This window comes from Atta colombica, unplaced genomic scaffold (assembly GCF_001594045.1).
Source record: "Atta colombica isolate Treedump-2 unplaced genomic scaffold, Acol1.0 scaffold110, whole genome shotgun sequence".
Lineage (NCBI taxonomy): Eukaryota > Metazoa > Arthropoda > Insecta > Hymenoptera > Formicidae > Atta > Atta colombica.
Window position 1 is genome coordinate 1,786,212 of NW_017259196.1, and position 19,294 is coordinate 1,805,505.

Sequence of the window (19,294 nt, forward strand, 5' to 3'; positions counted from 1 at the left end):
TTCTCTGTACAAAGACTTCCAAGCTGAGGCCCTTAATGCGATGTGGGCCTTAAATAAATGAATTTTTTAGGAAGTTGTATTTTTTTATCATATTCCGATATTCATCTCAATCGAATAAAATTAATTTGATTATTATTTTTAATTTGACATGCAAAACACATTATCTAATAAGAAATTGGAAAGAAGGAAAGCGACAGGGATTTCTAATAAAGAAGACACAAATGTTTCCACGTATAAATCTGCTTTTTGTTATACAACACGTTGAGCCTTACAAGTATACACGTATTCTTCGGATTATTTTGATAAGTTTATTCCATGTTTTCTCCACTCGTTTTACTCTCGCAGCTATTATATCCCACTTTTTCAATGCTTGAGCATAAAACGTGCCGAGTAACAGGAGCACCCGATATATCTTAAAATAATATTTTTAACAAAATAGAAAAATTATAATTAACAAAATTGATTTGTAATTAAATTTAAAAAATAATTATCAATTATAAGTAGTAAGCTTTTCTACTTTTAATTATAAATTGTTCCATAGTTTATGTTCCATAGTTTCCTCCCTAATTTCTTTTCATACTCTATTTCGATGCCATTTCGATGTTTTACAGCAAAATACAAATTACCATTTACAATTTATAATTTTTAAATAATTTTTATTAATACTTGCTTTAAGTATTCAAAATAAAAGAATCCAGTTTTGCATTTACTTTTCGGTTGATTCATTTTCAACAATAGAAATTAATTTCCGTAAAAGGCGCGCGTGAAATAATATTTATTCCGAATAAATTAACTCCCAAAAGAATGTAAATAATGTATTGCAATTTATATGGATGCATAAGTAATAATTGCTAAAGATAATACTACGTATTCTCTATCTTCTCAAACAGTTTGTACATTTAAACAGTCTCTACGATGAAACACGTATCGACCTACCTATCTAGTGCCTAGTATTAGCGAAACCATGTATAGGAATCGTTTACCCATTATTACGTCTAACAAAATGGTATTATCATATTGTATATCCAGTCTTGTGAGCGCCCGACAATGAGCTGCGCTATTTAAATATTCCGTTCTCTTTGTCATTCATAGAAGAATTAGTATAATCTTCCACATACGATCGAAAAACACGAACTTGTTTATTCTAATCTACGATCTGGACAACATCATATTGGAAGGTATGTTCTTCTACGGCAGGGAGCACTAATTGAAGAAGAGTGCGACGAGATAGAATCTTGGACGTAATTACAATTAATATAAACATTATTGAAAGTTTCAAATACTTTTTGTTCCCATATGAAAAAGAGAAATTTATTTTGAAAATTTGAAATAGTTCTGAAACTAGTATAAAATGTTATCTCCAATTTTAACAAAATACACGTCCAAGGTTTCAATTTCTATCTCGATAAGCACTCTTTCGCAAAAACATTCGTTTTTCAAAAGCAGAACACATAGGAAAGTTCTATACATCAGTTTCAATTAATGGTCCGATAGTTAGATCGATATGGCTTTTAAAATCTATTTAAAGTTTTACTCGCTTATAAGTCTTTGCTGTATTTTCAGCGTGGAGTTTATATTAATCTCTGCTGAACACGTATATTGTTACCGTATAATTTTTTTAATTTTTCCTCTCATTAATTTGGATTGTGATCAGTGACGTAATCGATACGCAATACGCGAAGCGAGCGGTCTTTAAAATGTAGCCTAGTAATAACTGTATTCTAGTAATAACATTATAGGGTAATTAAAACATTATTTATTTTATCCTAGATATGTGTAGTATGCACATAGCTACTTAACAGTTATCACATCAAGCTCCCTTCCCAAACATCGTAAAAAATTTCTTTCCGATAGAAAGCTATATTCGTCGCGTCACTGATGACAGTCATGCTCTGCAATCTTCAGATTTCGGAGCTAGGATGTTCTAAGTCACATCGAGAAGCGTCAGATATATTGGAATCGGCATTTTACACGCGATACGTATATCACGCGAGGGTATATCCGAAAAAGAAAAAAAAACTCAGGCAAGACATTTTACTTTCGTCGCGCCTGCCTGCTTGGCGCAAAATAAGGCACCACATTCGACATGCTGTTTATATAATTGATCGTAGAAACGATCTTTAACATCGATCATCTGCGGGGTTTATTAGGGGTGTATCGTTAATCTACGATCATCATCTATCATTTATTCGAATGTGAGTCGGTCAATCGGATTAATATTTTACTAATCCAATCTGATCCCTTTAAAAATCGTTGAACGATTTATATCCCGACTTTTTGCCTATACAATATCCAGTGTAATTATTATCGTCATAGCGATTGGCAAAATGCGCTACCTTCGAGTCTTTGGAAGCCTCGATCGTAATTTCAATTTTTATTGCTATACCTGTACATGTAACATGTAGTCCGTTCTTATTGACATTAAATATCTTTGAGTCTTCATTAGCAATCGCAAGAGCTTTTATCTTGTCTTATAAAACTCCTTACGGAAGATCTTGATGAACTTCAAGGATTGTTTAAAACAAAAAGAAGAACTAAACACGCATTCGGCGCAAAGTATGTTTTTGATCCTCGTTGAACAATTCAAACAGATGGCAGAATCAATTTATTTGCTGATGAGATTCTGCGATGTTAAATTACTTCGCCGAACTAACCATTAGTCAAACGGTTTCTTCCGTCACACTTCTCGACATGTGTAATATTCCGAAGCTGAAAGAAAAGAAGAAATTTGTAGAAAGTTTTCGCCGTTCAACTTGAAAACTTGACACAGAAAAAATGCAAAATTGCCATTTGTTTAATGTTTATTTTTATGACGGAGGAGATTTAATGTATGCGCAAAATGCGTGCGAATTTTATCAAGCTTAGCTGACTTTGACAATCTTCATTTTTTTCCAAGTCAAGTCTCCCGTTTGCTAATTAGCAGATAAATCAGCGATTCGCGAAGCAATGTTATTAATAAACTGATCTTATAATGATCGTACAAAGTGATAGCCTAGCCCTACCAACAAGCGTGTTTACTTGGCGATCCCCGTTATCCGCGCGTCATCTTGCATCTCGACAACAACGGTGTCAGGATCAGGTACCCTGTTGGCGGTAAGACATCCATTGGCGATAGTGGTTGGCAGCACAGTCTCCGACTAAAAATAAATTATTGCACATTGTTATATCAGCGTGAAAATAAAAACCGTTTTGCATGCAGAAACAAATGAGATGAATTATCTAGTAAACGTTAAACACGTTTTTTTTTAGTTTTAATATGTTATTAACACAGCGTAATTAATTATAAAGTTATTTTATAATTATTTTGTATTTTACTTGATAGGCTGCTGCGTCCAATGCCATCAATTCCTTTTTCGAGAGCTGCTCGACAACTGCAGCGGCGTAACAATCTCCTAGCATATTATTGGTGGTTCTTATCCGATCCCTAATCGATATAAAATTATATTAACAGGTAATATTAAAATGTAATTGTTGAAAGGATTTAAAAAAAAAAATTATAACATATATATGATACTTCTTTTCCTATAATTCTTAGAAACGAAACTTTTATTAGTTTATCTCGTAGCATATCGTAATAATAGGACATATTATGAGATAAGACATTTCATAAATAAAAGAATATTCTGCCCGATACTCACACAAACCAATCGATTGCGAATAAAAGAGAAACGTCATTAACGGGAGCATCAATAGCGCTTAGGACAACTAACAGCAGGACGAGCGCAGCGCTTGGTACCGAGGCCGACGAGACGGAAGCAGCAGTAGACGTCAAACTTTGCAAAACGAGATGATAATAAAAAATGGGACGATAAATACATAATTAAATACAAGCAAATAAATAATTAGATAAAATAAAATAAAAATTGATTCGGTAAAAGATGCTTATTGCGAGGCAAAGGAAACTTACATAACGGTGATGATCTCCCCAAAGCCCATGAAGATACCATTCATCTGGGCAATGAATATGCTGGCGACAGCGACGAAGAGTGCGGTACCATCCATGTTGATATTGCAACCGATTGGCAGGACGAATCTGGTGACTCTAGGGTCGACTTTGAGCTTCTCGGTCATCAGACGAAAAGTCACAGGAAGTGCGGCAGCCCTGTACAAAGCTGCATTAGCAAAAATCGGGCAAAGCACATTTCCGTTGATGGTAGAAAGATTCGCTCCACGTTGCCTGTCGCTGCAGTCGTGATGGTCATTCTGGCGTAAATTCACGGGACAGATACAGCGATGGTTTATTTATCGATAGTTTCTTAGAGACGTAACCGATCAAGGTTTGAGTTGAAATAAAACGGATATATAAAAGGATCACAGAAAAATGGTATCCGAACGAATACTCGGAGGAATACTCGGAATTAATATCGATGCATTATTAACTGCGAATAGTAGAAAGAGTGCCAGAACAACTGCCAGAATGACCGTGAGAACAACCTGAAAATCAACCGGGATTAGCTTAGATCACAATTTGTCAGGATATCCGCCAGACCGCATCGCCCACCACATGGATTCTACAACAGACAACCGTATGTACCTTCATGTTGCGGCCATCAATTACTTACCAAGCGCTACCCTCTGTCTCTCAGAGTCAACCACCTGCAAAAGGCCGCGTGCAGTGCGTGTTCTAATACATCATCATGATATTCATACAGTCTCTGTTCAGATACACTGAGAACAGTTTCTCAGTCAGTCACAGTGTACGCACAGTTGTGTACGCTCTCTTCTGGAAACAGTTAATCCACAGAGAAACAGATTGAGTTAGATAACAACTGTATAAAACCTAGCTGGATCATAAACAATATTGAGCACTGCTAAAAGTAATAATACAGATGGGAAAGGGGGAGGAAACAATAGTGACAACAAGTAGGAAAATGGAAATAGGAATAATTGGAATGGTAACAGGATAATTCATTTCGTATTAGAATTAGACGTATGTTGGACTGAAAGAAAGAAAGGAAGGATTTCAGAGGTGCAAACTGAATTTGATTCGTAAGTGCGAACTGAAAAAATGATCGTTGCTTTGCGTGACTCTCAAAAATGAATTATTCAAGAGAGATAAATAATCGCACGTTGTTCAGGAGTACAGCCGGTCATCGACGTCCTCGTCGTACCTGCAAGAGCGAGCTCGGCACAAGCAACCAATATTTTTTCAGTTACGCCAATTCATTTTTAAAAACGACTTAAAATTAATCGTATGGTTTGGCGTGGAGGTCTCCTTTGGTTCGGTTTCTTCTTCCCTTTCCTCGCCATCGCGAGAGAAAAGTTCGAAGAGATCGATTATGGGAATCCTTAGAAGACTTCCACACCGCGAATCAGTCCAGGTAACACGGAGTCAGCAGATCGCCGGTTTGGGCAACATCGTTGCCGAGTAGTTTCACTTTTCGCGATAACGTTACTGGATTTTGAAAGTAACCCCGTAATTTTTCATTTGTCGCAATAATATGTTATATTTTACGCGACGACGAAATTCCGTTTTGCGTAACAATCTGGCTACGAGCTTGCGGAAGTTCGTATGATTTGGTAGTCGGGAACCGGTAGTATCAGCATTCTAAGTGCTACCCGGAACTGCATACCTCTTTCCCTCTTTTTCTCTTTCTCATGTGGCATGGCGAGCTCTCCTCGCAAGCAAACATTAAAAGAGATTGTCATATATGGAAGAAAGACTAACAAGGATAATTTGGAAATTGGCCAGCTCTTCCACAACGTTTTTATATAGAAACTAAGCAAGAGGATTATATGAAGCAATTTTTCTGAAAGTTATGTAAAGCTGGCTCGAATGGTTTGGAAAGGAATATCGGGATTGTGGCCTCGCAAAGCCTCCACACAGCTGGCTGAAACATATTGTCTTCATCAATTGATTCGATCAATACACGTCTTTCATCGCCACGTATCACTCATTGTCTATTTTCTTTTATGGCGTTAAAATGTTTTGAAATTAATTACTCGCACTATATCAATCGCGCGACAGACCAGCTCCATTTCGCGTAAACATAGAAAAGGTCCGCGTGACAAGAAATAAAAGGATGGAAGGAAGGAAATACAGAATATCTGCGAAAGATAACCGGTGAGGAACGGAGGCTACGAGGTCAGAAAATACGATCACAACGTTGACCGAGGCCCTGTGAGGCAGGCGAAATGGAATCTCTCAAGGTCGGGCTCGGGTTCGAAGATCGACGACTCACGTTGATGCCATGGCGAAGGCGGTGAGGGTACCCTGGGCCAGGCCGGCGTAGAATTTAAAGGGATTCTTTCTAACGAAGGCCGCATATATCAGCTGCATGATCACCAGCTGATAGAGAAACACACCGATCGCGATCGTCACGATGAACCACGCCAGCTGCGACATTACTAGTACCAGATCGTCCACGCCAAGTATTTTGCCCGCTATTACAGAGGTGATGCCGATGGGTGTCATCCTGGAAGCCAAATATTTGTATTCCATTATAAAACGACATAAAATTATTTCCAATTTTCATGACACTAACCACATAACAGTTGAGACCATTCGCATGATGACTTCGAACACAGCCTTGAAGAAATCTATAACGACCTGACCTTTCTCGCCGAGTGTTCCCAGGAACGTACCAAAGACTAAGCAAAAGAAAACTATACCCAGAGTGTTCGTGCCGCTTCTGTACTGTACCACTCTCATCAATTCCTCATCCCCCAAGACTGCCGTTGGTAACTGATCGGTGATATTCTGGAAAGGTTGCTTTTTCGGGACATACACTGTGTGCGCCTGTAACAACGTCATTATTCAATATCAAGTTCTTTTCGTTTCATTTTTATATCGTAAGAATCGGAATATCCTTACTTGTTGGAAAGCTGCTTGAAACAAATTGTCCGGAAACATGTTCCTGCGAAAACATTAATTCAAAATCGTATATATTTCAAATATTAGATTGAATACATTAAATAAGGTCTAGGCAGAATCTTCGCGTGTTACATGAGAAAGGGCTGTATATTTTAAAAATAACGCCATTCCCGCGGCCTTCGTTTTATTCATAGCTCTTACACATTGATTAAGTCGTGGCGCAAGCTGCTATGGCGACTTTTCAATAAAAACGATCTTACATTGCGTCACTGAAGCGAACAATTGTTAAATGATTTCCGATAATCGAGCCGCGATATCTCGATTTTAATACCAGGTTGAAGAATCGCGCTGGACGTTGCGCGATTTTTTTGAGCGCGTCTAGCGTGAATAAAACACGTACGATCAATAAACTATTTTCATCTAGACGAGTAGTATCTGCGATCACGATGAATTTCATTTAGTTGAATTCACGATTCGTGAAATGCCACGACCTTAATCCGACTTAGATAACTATATTACCACAATGATTCAGCGACGACGAGAGTATCACAGATCGATATTATTTCAATGTCGCGTTATCATCGTGTACACATTTCTCAAAGTTTTCGCAGTGGAGTACCGCAACGGAAGCGACCTATTTTTGTTGGCGATTTGAAAGCTACGATAGTTAACAAATTCAGCGAGACGCTTAAATGCAATTTAAAAGAAAACAAATCGGAATTGATTAACATTATTTTCCTACCGTTTCATATATATCTATATTGACCTTCATACTTCATTGCACTTCAGTTTTTTTTTTTTTTTGGGAAGACTTCCAAGTGAGTCTATATGCATTATTGATATTGACAGAATCGATATCGGGCGATGAGAGACATCGTAGACATAATTTACCTTCCCAGATCGAGCAGGCTGTCTAATATGTTAACGGCTCTCGCATGATGCGAATGGCCAATCGATTCCCTGATGCCGGGATTACCGGGATGAATAACGAGTACTAGAGCTACGCCAAGCACAGCATTGAGTAAGGACGTTAGTATGAAGTACACCAAAGTTCGAACGGCAATCATTCCGTTCATCCTGGCGTTTAAGCTCGCTGAGCCTGATACATAAAAATGATTACGATTCGATGTACACTTTATCGTGTACATGAAGCAAGCTGAGAGAAAAAGCTCACCTGATATGAGGCTGGCGATTACAAGAGGTAAAATCATTAACTTTAGCAATCTCATAAAAAGCTCTCCCGGATAACTGATCAGCATCACCGCATCGTCTCCAAGGTCCAGAGGTCGCAAACCAAACCCTGTGACGAGATATTATCAGATTAATCCGCGATTCTGCACGAAAACTTTATTTTTTCATTTGCTCGTATAAAACTCTTAAGAACTTTTACGGATGCTTGTCCTTGAACTATATTTAAATTTATTACGATCAATTGGTTTATTATTCGATTGCGAAGAAGGGGCGTCGCGGTTGGCGAAAAGGTGAAGGTTTGAACAATTTCTTTTTTACCTAATGGTAATTAGTTGTATAAGCTATCTACGTCCTCATAAAGGCCATAAAGTATCAAGCATAATGTTTTCTCAAATGAATCATTCATCGAAATAGGTGATTATACAAATAATGGATTACCTCTTCAATACTTGTATTAAAAAATAGATAGAAAAATTAACAATGTGAGGACTAACAGTGTAACCTTGAATTCTACATCTTTAAAAAAGGAATATAAATGAGAGCTTTGATTTAGACTGATCTATCGAGCGGCATCATATAAATTATTACAATACCATCAATGTTTCTACTTATAGACAAGTATGAATGTTATACGTTCGCCCATCAGATACTGAATCAAGTTAGAAATAAAATTTTGTGTAGATGTAACACCCATTTGTATATTGATTGTTTTATTAATACTTTTACTAATCGTTAATGCTTATGTGTGTTTACATCAAATGTACAGAGTTATTAAGTAATTTAATGATTTCATAAAAACGTACTTCGTATTACATTTCAGTTATAATTAAATAAATCATTTCAATTCTATAATACTGTACAACTGACTAATAAAATCAATCCTCACTTAATTAAATATGATTCAACGTTTTATTAATTCCCAGATAAACAAATGATATATTCACGATAGCTGTACATGATTTACTGTGTTATAAACACGAAAACATAGTCCTTATTATATTGGTACCAAGAGGAATCAATATGATTAAATTTATTAAAGGAAACCCTTTATCTCGAAGAGATTTAACGAGATAAAAGGTATTGCTTATTTTTACGAAATCGAAATGATAATTTCGAACTAGGTCGTTCGAGATATACATGTAAAATTGATCTATGCGAAAAGCTCACTTGTAAACATAAAGCGTATTGTATTACCGCTGACGTAAACTTTCTATAAACATTCGACACGTCACAGGTATTTATTATGATTATATGTGTGTGTTTATATTACGAAATAAAAAGTTTTTGTTAAAGGGATTAATTTAGCTTTTCGGTCGTTTATAATATTTGCATAAGTTTATTATTATAAGATCTTTATATGAGCGAAAAAGAGACATTAAGATTTTTTGATGTGATAAAAGAATTGCTGACTGAAAAGAGTTGCTGTTGGGTTGAATAAGATTAAAATCTAAATAATATGGAGTTAGTTCCATACATAGAACTATTAAAAAGATCATGTATATGATAACCATTGTAAATGGTGGTCATAATTTATAGCTGATGTAAAGAGATGGAATATTGAAACGCGACTAACGATTGCGATATACAATAAATATTCTACCGTGCAAGTTATTTTCTATTTAATTTCTGTATTATTTATTGTGTCTTTCAACATCAACAACGCCTGCAAACAACAGTCAAATTGTACAAAATAATTCAAAATTATTATCAAGTATTATTAATTATCCTGAAATAATAATAATAATAATTTTACTTAATATTGTTTTATTTAACTGTTTCTTTTAATATTTACATGTATGGCATATATATTGAAATTAAAGAAAAATTAAAAATTAAACGAAAAAGTTTTCTTTTCTTTTCTAAATAAAACAGCTTCTTTGAAAAAATATTTTAAAACTACAGCTTTTTAAATGCTTTAATTCATCGTGTTAATATTATAATATAATAAAAAGAAATAAACCGTCACTTACCGAGAATTACGCCAAAGAATACGCCGGACAAGGTGACCAAGAGTAGCAGGTTCTCTCGCATCCACTTTCTGGTGTCGGCGGTCACCTTGCGGGGACCCTGAGAGGCCGAGACGTCCTGCCCGCCCATCTTGGCGAACAGATATTCGGAGAATCGGGCAGAGGACTTTTCTTCCATCTCACTGGGCCGCCAGCAAGCGGCGTACCAGTGACCGGTGCTGGTCGTGTACGAACAGGCCGATCCTCCCGCCGATCTCCCCAAACTCCCTTCTCGCGATCTCTCGCGGCTAACGGCGGGGCCCCGGCAGCACCACGACGACGACGGGTTGCCGTTTTGGGGGTGTTTCGGTAAATCCGTGCAGAAGGACCAATCACTCGCGCCTACCAGACGTCGTAGTAGCCTGGCGGCTTGGCGAATGCCTACTAATTCGATCGTGGTACCGGGATAGGATCGGACTATCTTCCTAGTGACGTTGATAATAACTAATAACAATCAGTGACTCTGCTAGAGCTCGCGAGACCGTCTAATCTCCACCCGACTTCTCTTTATCTAACTTCTCTGATATATGCGTAGTATCTTCTATGACGAATGTAAAATGATCCTAAACGACTCGTGTGCTCCGAAATATGCGTATCTATCTCTTCTCTCTAAATGAGAAGTTGTTGCAGGTAACTTCAGTTTATAAGATCCTCGTCACAAAATTGCTCGAGTAGCTCCTTTTCTCAAGAGCTGAACTGTTCGTGCTGTTGCACAAGGTCAGTTACCCAAGAGAGCTGTTAGCTGTTTTCTTCAAATATAACGGTACCACCGTTCTTCTTCCAACTAGCACACTTCACTTTGTGAAGCTGATTCAAAGCTTAGGCGGAAATAAGAGGAATCGATGCGTTTGCACAGCGACAATGAAGAAGACGAAGATGACTGATTCAATGGACTGTTCTAATCAGTATTGCCGATATAACTGAGCGTGCGCATGGACTTCCGACACGTTACTCGCAAAGGATGAGCCCCGACTGCCTGGTTACCGGCGGACATTGCCGTATTGATTTGCCAGGATTTCGTCGTATCCCCAAGCGTTCCCCGTTCTCCCGCCCGGCGACGACAGCGTAACGCCTGCGCGTACTCTAGTGGTTAAGTCGGTCGCTAAAACGTGAATACGCACTACCCCTATACTGTTGCTGCGCGATGATGCATCGCAAAGAGACGAAGGATAGATCGAGAGATAGCCAAGGGAATGAGATATGGATCAGAATATGAACCTTGACACGTAAAAGTAGCAAAGACGAAAGAACCAAGGATGTTGCTGAAGAGCATTGAAAACTTTGTCAGAGTAGTCAGAATCATGTTGTATCATCCTATCTTGAACAAGTATTACAAGACGCTGCTCTTACATTTTACGACGTAATTCATTTTACGTCGCGAGTTAAAGTACTTTGAGCGAATGTCGCAGAATCGAAATAATACTGCGTAATATTCTGCTTTCCAATAAAAATATCATCCGAGAACGGAGTAATTTAATTTAAATGTCGACACGAATTGAATAATTTATTACACATCAAGCTAAAACACGATATATATGAAAATAAGAATTACTGTTTATTTATATTTTTATCTATTTTCTCGTTTAATTTTAAAGTCCTTTTTGAAGACTGCTAAATGAATTTTTGCACAAGGTTATTATATGTACGTCAGCGATAGTTCTGTGTGGGATGATGCTTATCATGAATACATATGTAACTCATCAATATCAGCTTATTTTAAGAACTGGGTAATCCAGTTTATTTTAAACGCTTAACGTCGATACGAATCGAATAAATCATTGCACATTAAAATATGACATGTGATGTATGAAAATAAATATATATTATCGATTATTTTTTTTTTATCTATTTTAGTAAAATCTTTTATTTTTTGTAAGTTAAAAATCTTTCACATTCCTTTTACAACCATAATAATAAAAACTATTTACTATGAATAAGTTTTTATTAGGAATAAGAGATAAAAACTATTCACTTAATATTGTTTAAAAACTGTATTAAGATAAGACGAGGACAAAGAAATGGAAAAATAAAAAGTTTTGCATATAAAATTTGTGTTACAAGATTTTTGTCTTATATAATTTAAGTACATAATATAAAAAAATATAGCTATTTTTAAGAAATATATGTCACGCCTTTGCTTTAGCGGAGAATGGCGAATTGGATAACTGTCTGATCGAACGTGGGTAAACTACTACCTTCGTCTGACTGCAACGGTGGTTACTACTGACGAGTTTGGGAAAGAAGGTGGAAACGATTTCTGGAAACAATGAAAGATGGAAGCACGGCATTTGAATGATAACCTATCTTTTTTTGTCATGGACAGTAGAAAAATCCGTGTAATTATAAAAACCGTGTAATTTATTGAAAACGACAAAAAAATATAATTACTTTGCATTAAACAATACTGCGCTAATAAAATTATCAAATAAAGAAAGGGGAAGCTTACAATAGACTCGTTAAATCTGGGAAACTCAATACAATGGAAATTTCAATTTTATTTTATCTCCAATAGCGTATCGCTTTTGTATAATAATCATGTTATGTCGCTGTCGGCTGCACTCACCTTGTGGAAAATTGGAAAAGCGACACGAGATCCCAATTGACTGAGCGTAATGCAAGCGTAATAAAAGGTGTGTAACATCATGCAGAATATATTCATGATATTACTAATGATGTGCAACAGTTATTTATTCGCTGTTGAAGCAAATAAAAATTTTGTAATTATTCTCATCAGTATTGAAATCCGAATGAACATTGTAAAAACAATGCTCTTCATTAATCATGAATTATTGTTAAGTTATTAACAGCTTGACAGTCAACGAATACTCTGACATACATTAATAATTAATATTTATTGATTAACAAAAACAAATACAATTTTAAATGCTTATTAATCCCTTTTAATCTTTAAGCAGGTTACATTGAGATAATGGTACTTAAAAATTTATTTGTAGGATATAACATTTATAATGAAATCTTTATTGAAATACGGAGAGTAACAGCCAAATTTTTTATAACCAATAAATATTGAAGAAAACGGAACATGTAACATTTGCTTGTGAATGTTTTGACTTTTTTCTCAGTGTAGATAGTTTAAAGATTCGCAAGTTGATAGGTAGTATACTCAGAACACTTCAAAAGAATTTTAACTTTATGATTATATATTGTGTGTTGGTTATGTTATAATTAAATTTACATTAATTATACCCTTATAAGATAGAGAAATGTAAAAATAATAAATTTTAAGACTTCTAGACATCTGGGCAATACTTTTTATTTCCTTTTTCCAGAACAAAGATTTAAAGAAAACCATGTATGAAATTTAAATAATTACTCATATGGTGTATAAATTCACACTGAATTAAGCATCTAAGATCTAGTTTGATTGTTAAAAGCTTTATTCCAAGTTGTTGTGTAATATTTACAATTTTAAGAAATTCTTTAACAAATCCGAGATATTGTGGCCATCCTACTCATTTAAAAATTAATACTTTTTAATTTTTGTACAGCGAAATCAACGATGAAAAATAAAAATAATGTAGGAAATTAAGCAAATAAAAGTTCGGTGCGGTACTTGATGCACAATCATTGATTATATGTATATATAAATTATATTCTTCACTTGCTGTACATTCGAATGTTTCGACCACTTAGGGTCATTCTCAGCGAGATCAACGAAAAAAAAGAAATATAATAAAGTTTGGTACGCAGGAAGGTGAAAACTTTATTATATTTTTTTTCTTCGTTGATCTCGCCGAAGATGACCCCAAGAAGTGATCGAAACGTTCGAGTATACAGCAAGTTAAGAATATAATTTATACAATTTATATATACATATAATATCAATGATTGTGCATTAAGTGCATCGCACCGAACTCTTATTTGCCTAATTTCCTACATTACTTGAATTTTAAGAGTTCATAAATAGTTATTGATGAAAAATTAATCGATCAACGATTATGCTTCGTTCAAACACCAATCAAAATATGTCATATCCGTTGTCGATGAATGTTCTATGAAATATATGAATTAAGTAATCCGTCAACGAAGAGATATTTTGAAACAGGCCATCCTGTTGAATAATGGACAGTTCCTCGCAATCCGAGTCTGCAGAATGTTACAAGAGTCAGGTCTCATCCGCCTCGTAAATAATCCAGAAGCACGAAGACACGATGTGGAGCATCAAGTGCTGTGTAATGGACAAATGGCTATTTACCGATACACAGCACATTGTGTTCCGCATCGCTCTTCTAAACCCTAAAAACTCGCTATCCGAAGGCGATCTAGACGATCAATAATGCTGATCAGTAATACTGACAGTACCAATATTTTTACAATCTATACACGATCAGTATTATTGACGATGTATTTTTATTTTATGTACATTATCTATTGCACTGTGAATATAATAATAATAATAATTGTAATAATAATAATAATAATAATAATAATAATAATAATAATAATAATATAGTGTAAATTTTAAAGTGATATTGATCGAGAATCAAAATTCAGATCACCACCAGTATTCCATGTCAATCCATCAATATTAACGCACAATAGTAATATTGTTAGTATTTGTTAATACTGACAGTATTATTAACCGCGTAGAGTCACCTCAAGACTTTTGGTGCCTGCATGGATTTTGATATCTCGGAGAGATATCGGAGGAGACGAGATTCGCTCAAAAGGAAAAACATTTCTTATCCGTAATCGCGTAATTCAAAAATCTCATCTGACGTGATAAACAGGTTTTTGATCTGACAATATGGTAGAGAGATTCGTACATATCAAACGCGTGTTGTTAGAAAAAAACCAGGAAAGAAATTACTTTGAAGATCTCTGTAGGATTTTGTTAGTAGAATTTTATTTACATTCGATAGAATTTATTCATTCCATTCAAATGTAACTTTATACAAACGTAGTCATTTTTTATAAACTTGAAATAAGAAAGTCATTTTCGGAAGGCAGTGTTTTGCGGACTAAATAGATAAAGCATTTTCTCTTCCTTTCTCTCTCTTTCTTTCTTTTTCTGTCAAAAAGAAATATTATTTATACCTTATATACATTTCCTTATATACATGTCATTACATGCAAAAACTTTATTACAAAAAGATACTAAATGAATGGAATCTCCTTCAATCGAATCTGATTGGATATCAGTTTAAGATTTAGAGAGAATGAAGGAGAAAAAGAATAAAGACAGGAAAGAGAGAATTCCAATGTTTAGATTATCGGTACGTAGGAAAATACAAATCTGACTCTTTGGAATCTACTTGAGGTTTATTCGCGTGCGCGTATTTGCTGATTAAACGTTCTTAAATCTTATAAAGCCACTACCCCATCAGATATAATGGTCCTCGAGCGAAGGAAATGGAAATCTTATAAAATAATTGATGCGTTCTATCTTGCGGCAATGCCGATAACATCACATTATTTTCTTTTGATGAGATGGCAACATTTTGAAATCTGTAGAGAGAAAAAGAAAGAGAGAAAGATTTCATAATTATATCACATACATAATAAATACATACATAATAAATAGAAATATTACGGATGTACAATAAATGTACAAGCGAGCAAGATAAATAATTCTCTTTCCTTTTACGAAGCACATGCAATTTCGATCATCCGGATAAAATATATAACGGAAATCCAATCGTAGCAACACGATGCTTAATTTATTGACGCGATTGGGCATTTAGTGTACGTGCTGTACACGTGACCATTAGCACATTGATCAGTCGGTGCTAATTAACGTGTACGTGCAAACGTGGAAGGATCGAGAGCTATGTAAATATACAGATTCGAATTTACTTCCGTACTACCGCGCGAGATCAGTCTATTGACGTTAATAATAGTACAATTTCGAGAATACTCGATGCTCAAGCAATTATAATTTGTTCCGTCAGACTCTCGTTATATGTCCTATTTCTACGATGTAAACAAGCTCCCATACTCGCTGATGAGATCTAAACAACAAGAGTGCTCGAGATATCCGTCAATTTAGGCAGAGGACCACATCGATAATGAAAGAGTGTAAACAAGCAGGTATTAGACATTTAATGTTCGAGTTCGAAATTTAATACAGATCCTCTGATCCCCTGAGTCGTAAAAAGTAATCTTGATCGGAGGATATGAAACGACGACAATGTTGTGTACACATATAATGGCTTTATCAAACTTCTTTAAGTTATGACGGATTAAAGTTGACACATTAAAGATAAAATTTCGCGTATACTCTAAATTTTTAGGAGTGAAATTTCATTCCCAAAAGTTTCAAAAGAATGGTAGATACGGCAGGAATGAATTTTTCACTTTTGAGAGAGTGAAGAATCACTTCAAGCGAGAGTCAATTTTCTTTCTCTCGCTCTCGCTTTCTCTCTGTTTCTCTCTCTATGGAGTAAATAATTTCACTCTTCAAAAGAAAAGATTAAAATTTCGCTCTAATAAATATTAAGTTCAACCTCCTTACATCAAATCTTAATGAAATCATTCGATGTGTTTTTGTATAAAACGAACGAATCTAGCAGAAAAAAGCGTCCTTCTGCTCCAGAAAGCGACATATTAATAATTAAAGTTAATCATTGTTAGATTAGGAGATTTACTCCTTGAAGGAGTGAAAGAAATGAAATTCACTTTTGCTGAGCTGGCGCAACTATCACTTTTCTTGGAGTGAAATTTCACTCCCGAAAATTTAAAGTGTACGAGATATTAAATTAATAGACTTTAAGAGCACACCAGATTACACACTTCTTCCTAAAATAGGAGTATTTAATTGGCGCGGTTTTTGTGTGTCTACAGTTTGTCTACTCTACAATTGTAAATATCTATGTAAATTGCAAATACACGAACGTACAACTGAAGCGGCAAAACTTGCTGAGTAAACTTAATGATTGCATCGCTATTGCTCGATGCAGGCCGGTAGATCACTTCGAGTTTAGTCTATCTCGGTAAAAACAAGAGTGCTATTATACCGGCACGTAAAACCACGTCAGCTAAAGTGTCGAGAGTTCGTTCTTTCGAGACTCTTCTCCTTTATGATATCCTCAACAGCAATCTCAAGTCTTTTCGTTTTCATGTACATCTTCTCATCTAGATTCTTCAAATTTTGAAGTCACTGGGTCAGACGGTGGCATTCAAGAAATTCCAATACATCGATGTTCGAACTGCGCGTGTTCGAAAACAATTTCTCGTGACAATTTTCGTTTCGACGTTATATGTAGATATCCTGCGTCGAATATGCATGTTGATCCCGCGGAGTATCTCTCTATCTTGTTTGTATTTAATCACAGTTTGTATACAACTTTAGAGGAAGCATACTGCGTTTGTATCTCGTCAGCGCTATTGAGAAGTCACATGACGCTACAGTATACTAAACCGTTTCGAGAACTGTTGCGGTATTTCCATTTAAAACGTAAAACGTTTCGTAACGGAAGTGAGAGAATACGTTGAATCACTCTCGTTAATGATTAGATAATTGAAATTCGTTCGTCGTTTCAATTAATTTTTCGAAATGTACGTAAATAAAACAGCACATCTTAAAATAATTTACATAATAGCAAAAGAAGAGATGTTTCTGCAGTGAAAGATATTTTTCTTTAATTATAATTTTTTTAAATACTTTTCTGTATTAACGAGACTACAAAAGCCTCCGGTTTTGCATTGAATTTAATTGACTTGCCAGGACAATGTATTTAATTATTTTTTTTTTCAATTATGTCATTTTATTAAGAATGGTGTTTCTTTAAATAAAGCTTAATAATCAAATAAGTCTTTAAAAAAGTTTACAAGTGTATTAAATTATATATAATAAAATGCAATCTTTTTGTATAGAAATGTTTACAATGCAGATATATAACAAAGGAATTACATGAGATAATAGCGTTGATTTAATTAAAATATCATGAATTAAGAACTATTTTGTGTCAAAACAAATATATTTATCTTTCATTCTTCTCGCATTTCCTTTGCAACAGTTTTGATGTTTAGTATTGTGATTGCACGTACAATGTTTCAATTGCATAGTGCGCCATAATTATGACAATAGAGAACGGATTAAGCTTCAGTGTAGCTAATTTTCGATGATAGAACGTAGAGAAGAAAATCTGCTACCGCTATATAAGATGTACCAACACCAATATCTTGTAGTTCCAACGTCTCTCTCACGCTCGTTGGCCATGAATAAATACTAACTTCGCAGATGGTTGTGGTTATCAGCATCCGTTGTGTCGCTCCTGGAAGAGTATTGTTGCGGCAACAATACCATTTCAATATTTCGCATTCGAATGTCGCTTCGTACGTTATAGTATGCACAATCGACAAATACAAAATACCGCCGCGATTCCTATTGCACGTATTCACTTGCGGAGATATGAAATGAATTATTAATACGAAAAATTGTTACAATAACTTTTTCTCGGAAAAACGCTATTATTTGTTCTGTGTCGTGCAAAAAGATTTTAAAAGACGAACGATAAAAAAAATATGAGTTAATTGTAATTAAAGATTCCCGCACACTAATCATATAGATAAAGTGATTTTGATCAATTGGCTAAAATTATAATATTTTATAGATTATAAGATATTGAAAAATTTTCTTAGGCAAAATTATAACAAATTTTGCTACAATACCATTTTAAAGTTACTATTTTGAGTTGCTGATTGGAGTGAAAAATATCTTTTATTTACTAAACTATTCACTTTTTGGTGACCTTAATACTTGTATGTATAGAATAATGAGATAAACCAACTGATTTAGATAGAGAAAATATATATTTAGTAAACTTGTAGTAAACTTGTAAAAAATTTGTGTAAAATTTAAATAATGTGTAAAATATATTTTTTTTAAATATTTAAATATTTAAAATATTTTTAAATATAGAAAACTCTTACAAATTGCTTAACTTTTTAAGTCATTTTTTTCATATGATTAGTACGAGGTTTCCTTTTTTAATAATACTATTTGAAATAATCAAAAGTAAAATACAATTCGAACAATCATTTTTATTGAGTTTTTATTTACTCAATTCTATCTATCTAAACATCTAAACATCACACTTGATTCGTTTGTATGTGTCAAAAGCTTCAGAAAAAAAACTTGCTGAGATTATAAAAATTACGTTACACGACAATATACACGTGGCGGATTTGCTGACACACGGATTGCGACTTATATCCGTCCGTATGTCCAATGTCCATCCCTCCGCGATTCTCTCGCCTGATTGTTTGTCCTTTATAACAAATGGAAGTCAAGCAGCTCCATTTCCGTCTATGCTTTTAG

General features: G+C 34.9%; 1 protein-coding gene across 1 annotated transcript; it reads right to left on the minus strand.

The window, feature by feature from the left end:
* Nucleotides 1-1,364: 1,364 nt before the first annotated feature.
* LOC108693895 (excitatory amino acid transporter) lies at nucleotides 1,365-10,466 on the minus strand. The gene is made up of 11 exons (XM_018203090.1): nucleotides 9,976-10,466; nucleotides 7,989-8,114; nucleotides 7,706-7,913; nucleotides 6,815-6,857; nucleotides 6,486-6,739; nucleotides 6,183-6,416; nucleotides 3,908-4,102; nucleotides 3,639-3,773; nucleotides 3,316-3,424; nucleotides 3,003-3,137; nucleotides 1,365-2,709 (listed from the first exon to the last, which is right to left on the minus strand). The coding sequence occupies exons 1-10, from the start codon at nucleotides 10,148-10,150 to the stop codon at nucleotides 3,015-3,017; spliced, it is 1,602 nt and encodes a 533-aa protein (XP_018058579.1). The 5' UTR covers nucleotides 10,151-10,466; the 3' UTR covers nucleotides 1,365-2,709; nucleotides 3,003-3,014.
* Nucleotides 10,467-19,294: the final 8,828 nt, after the last annotated feature.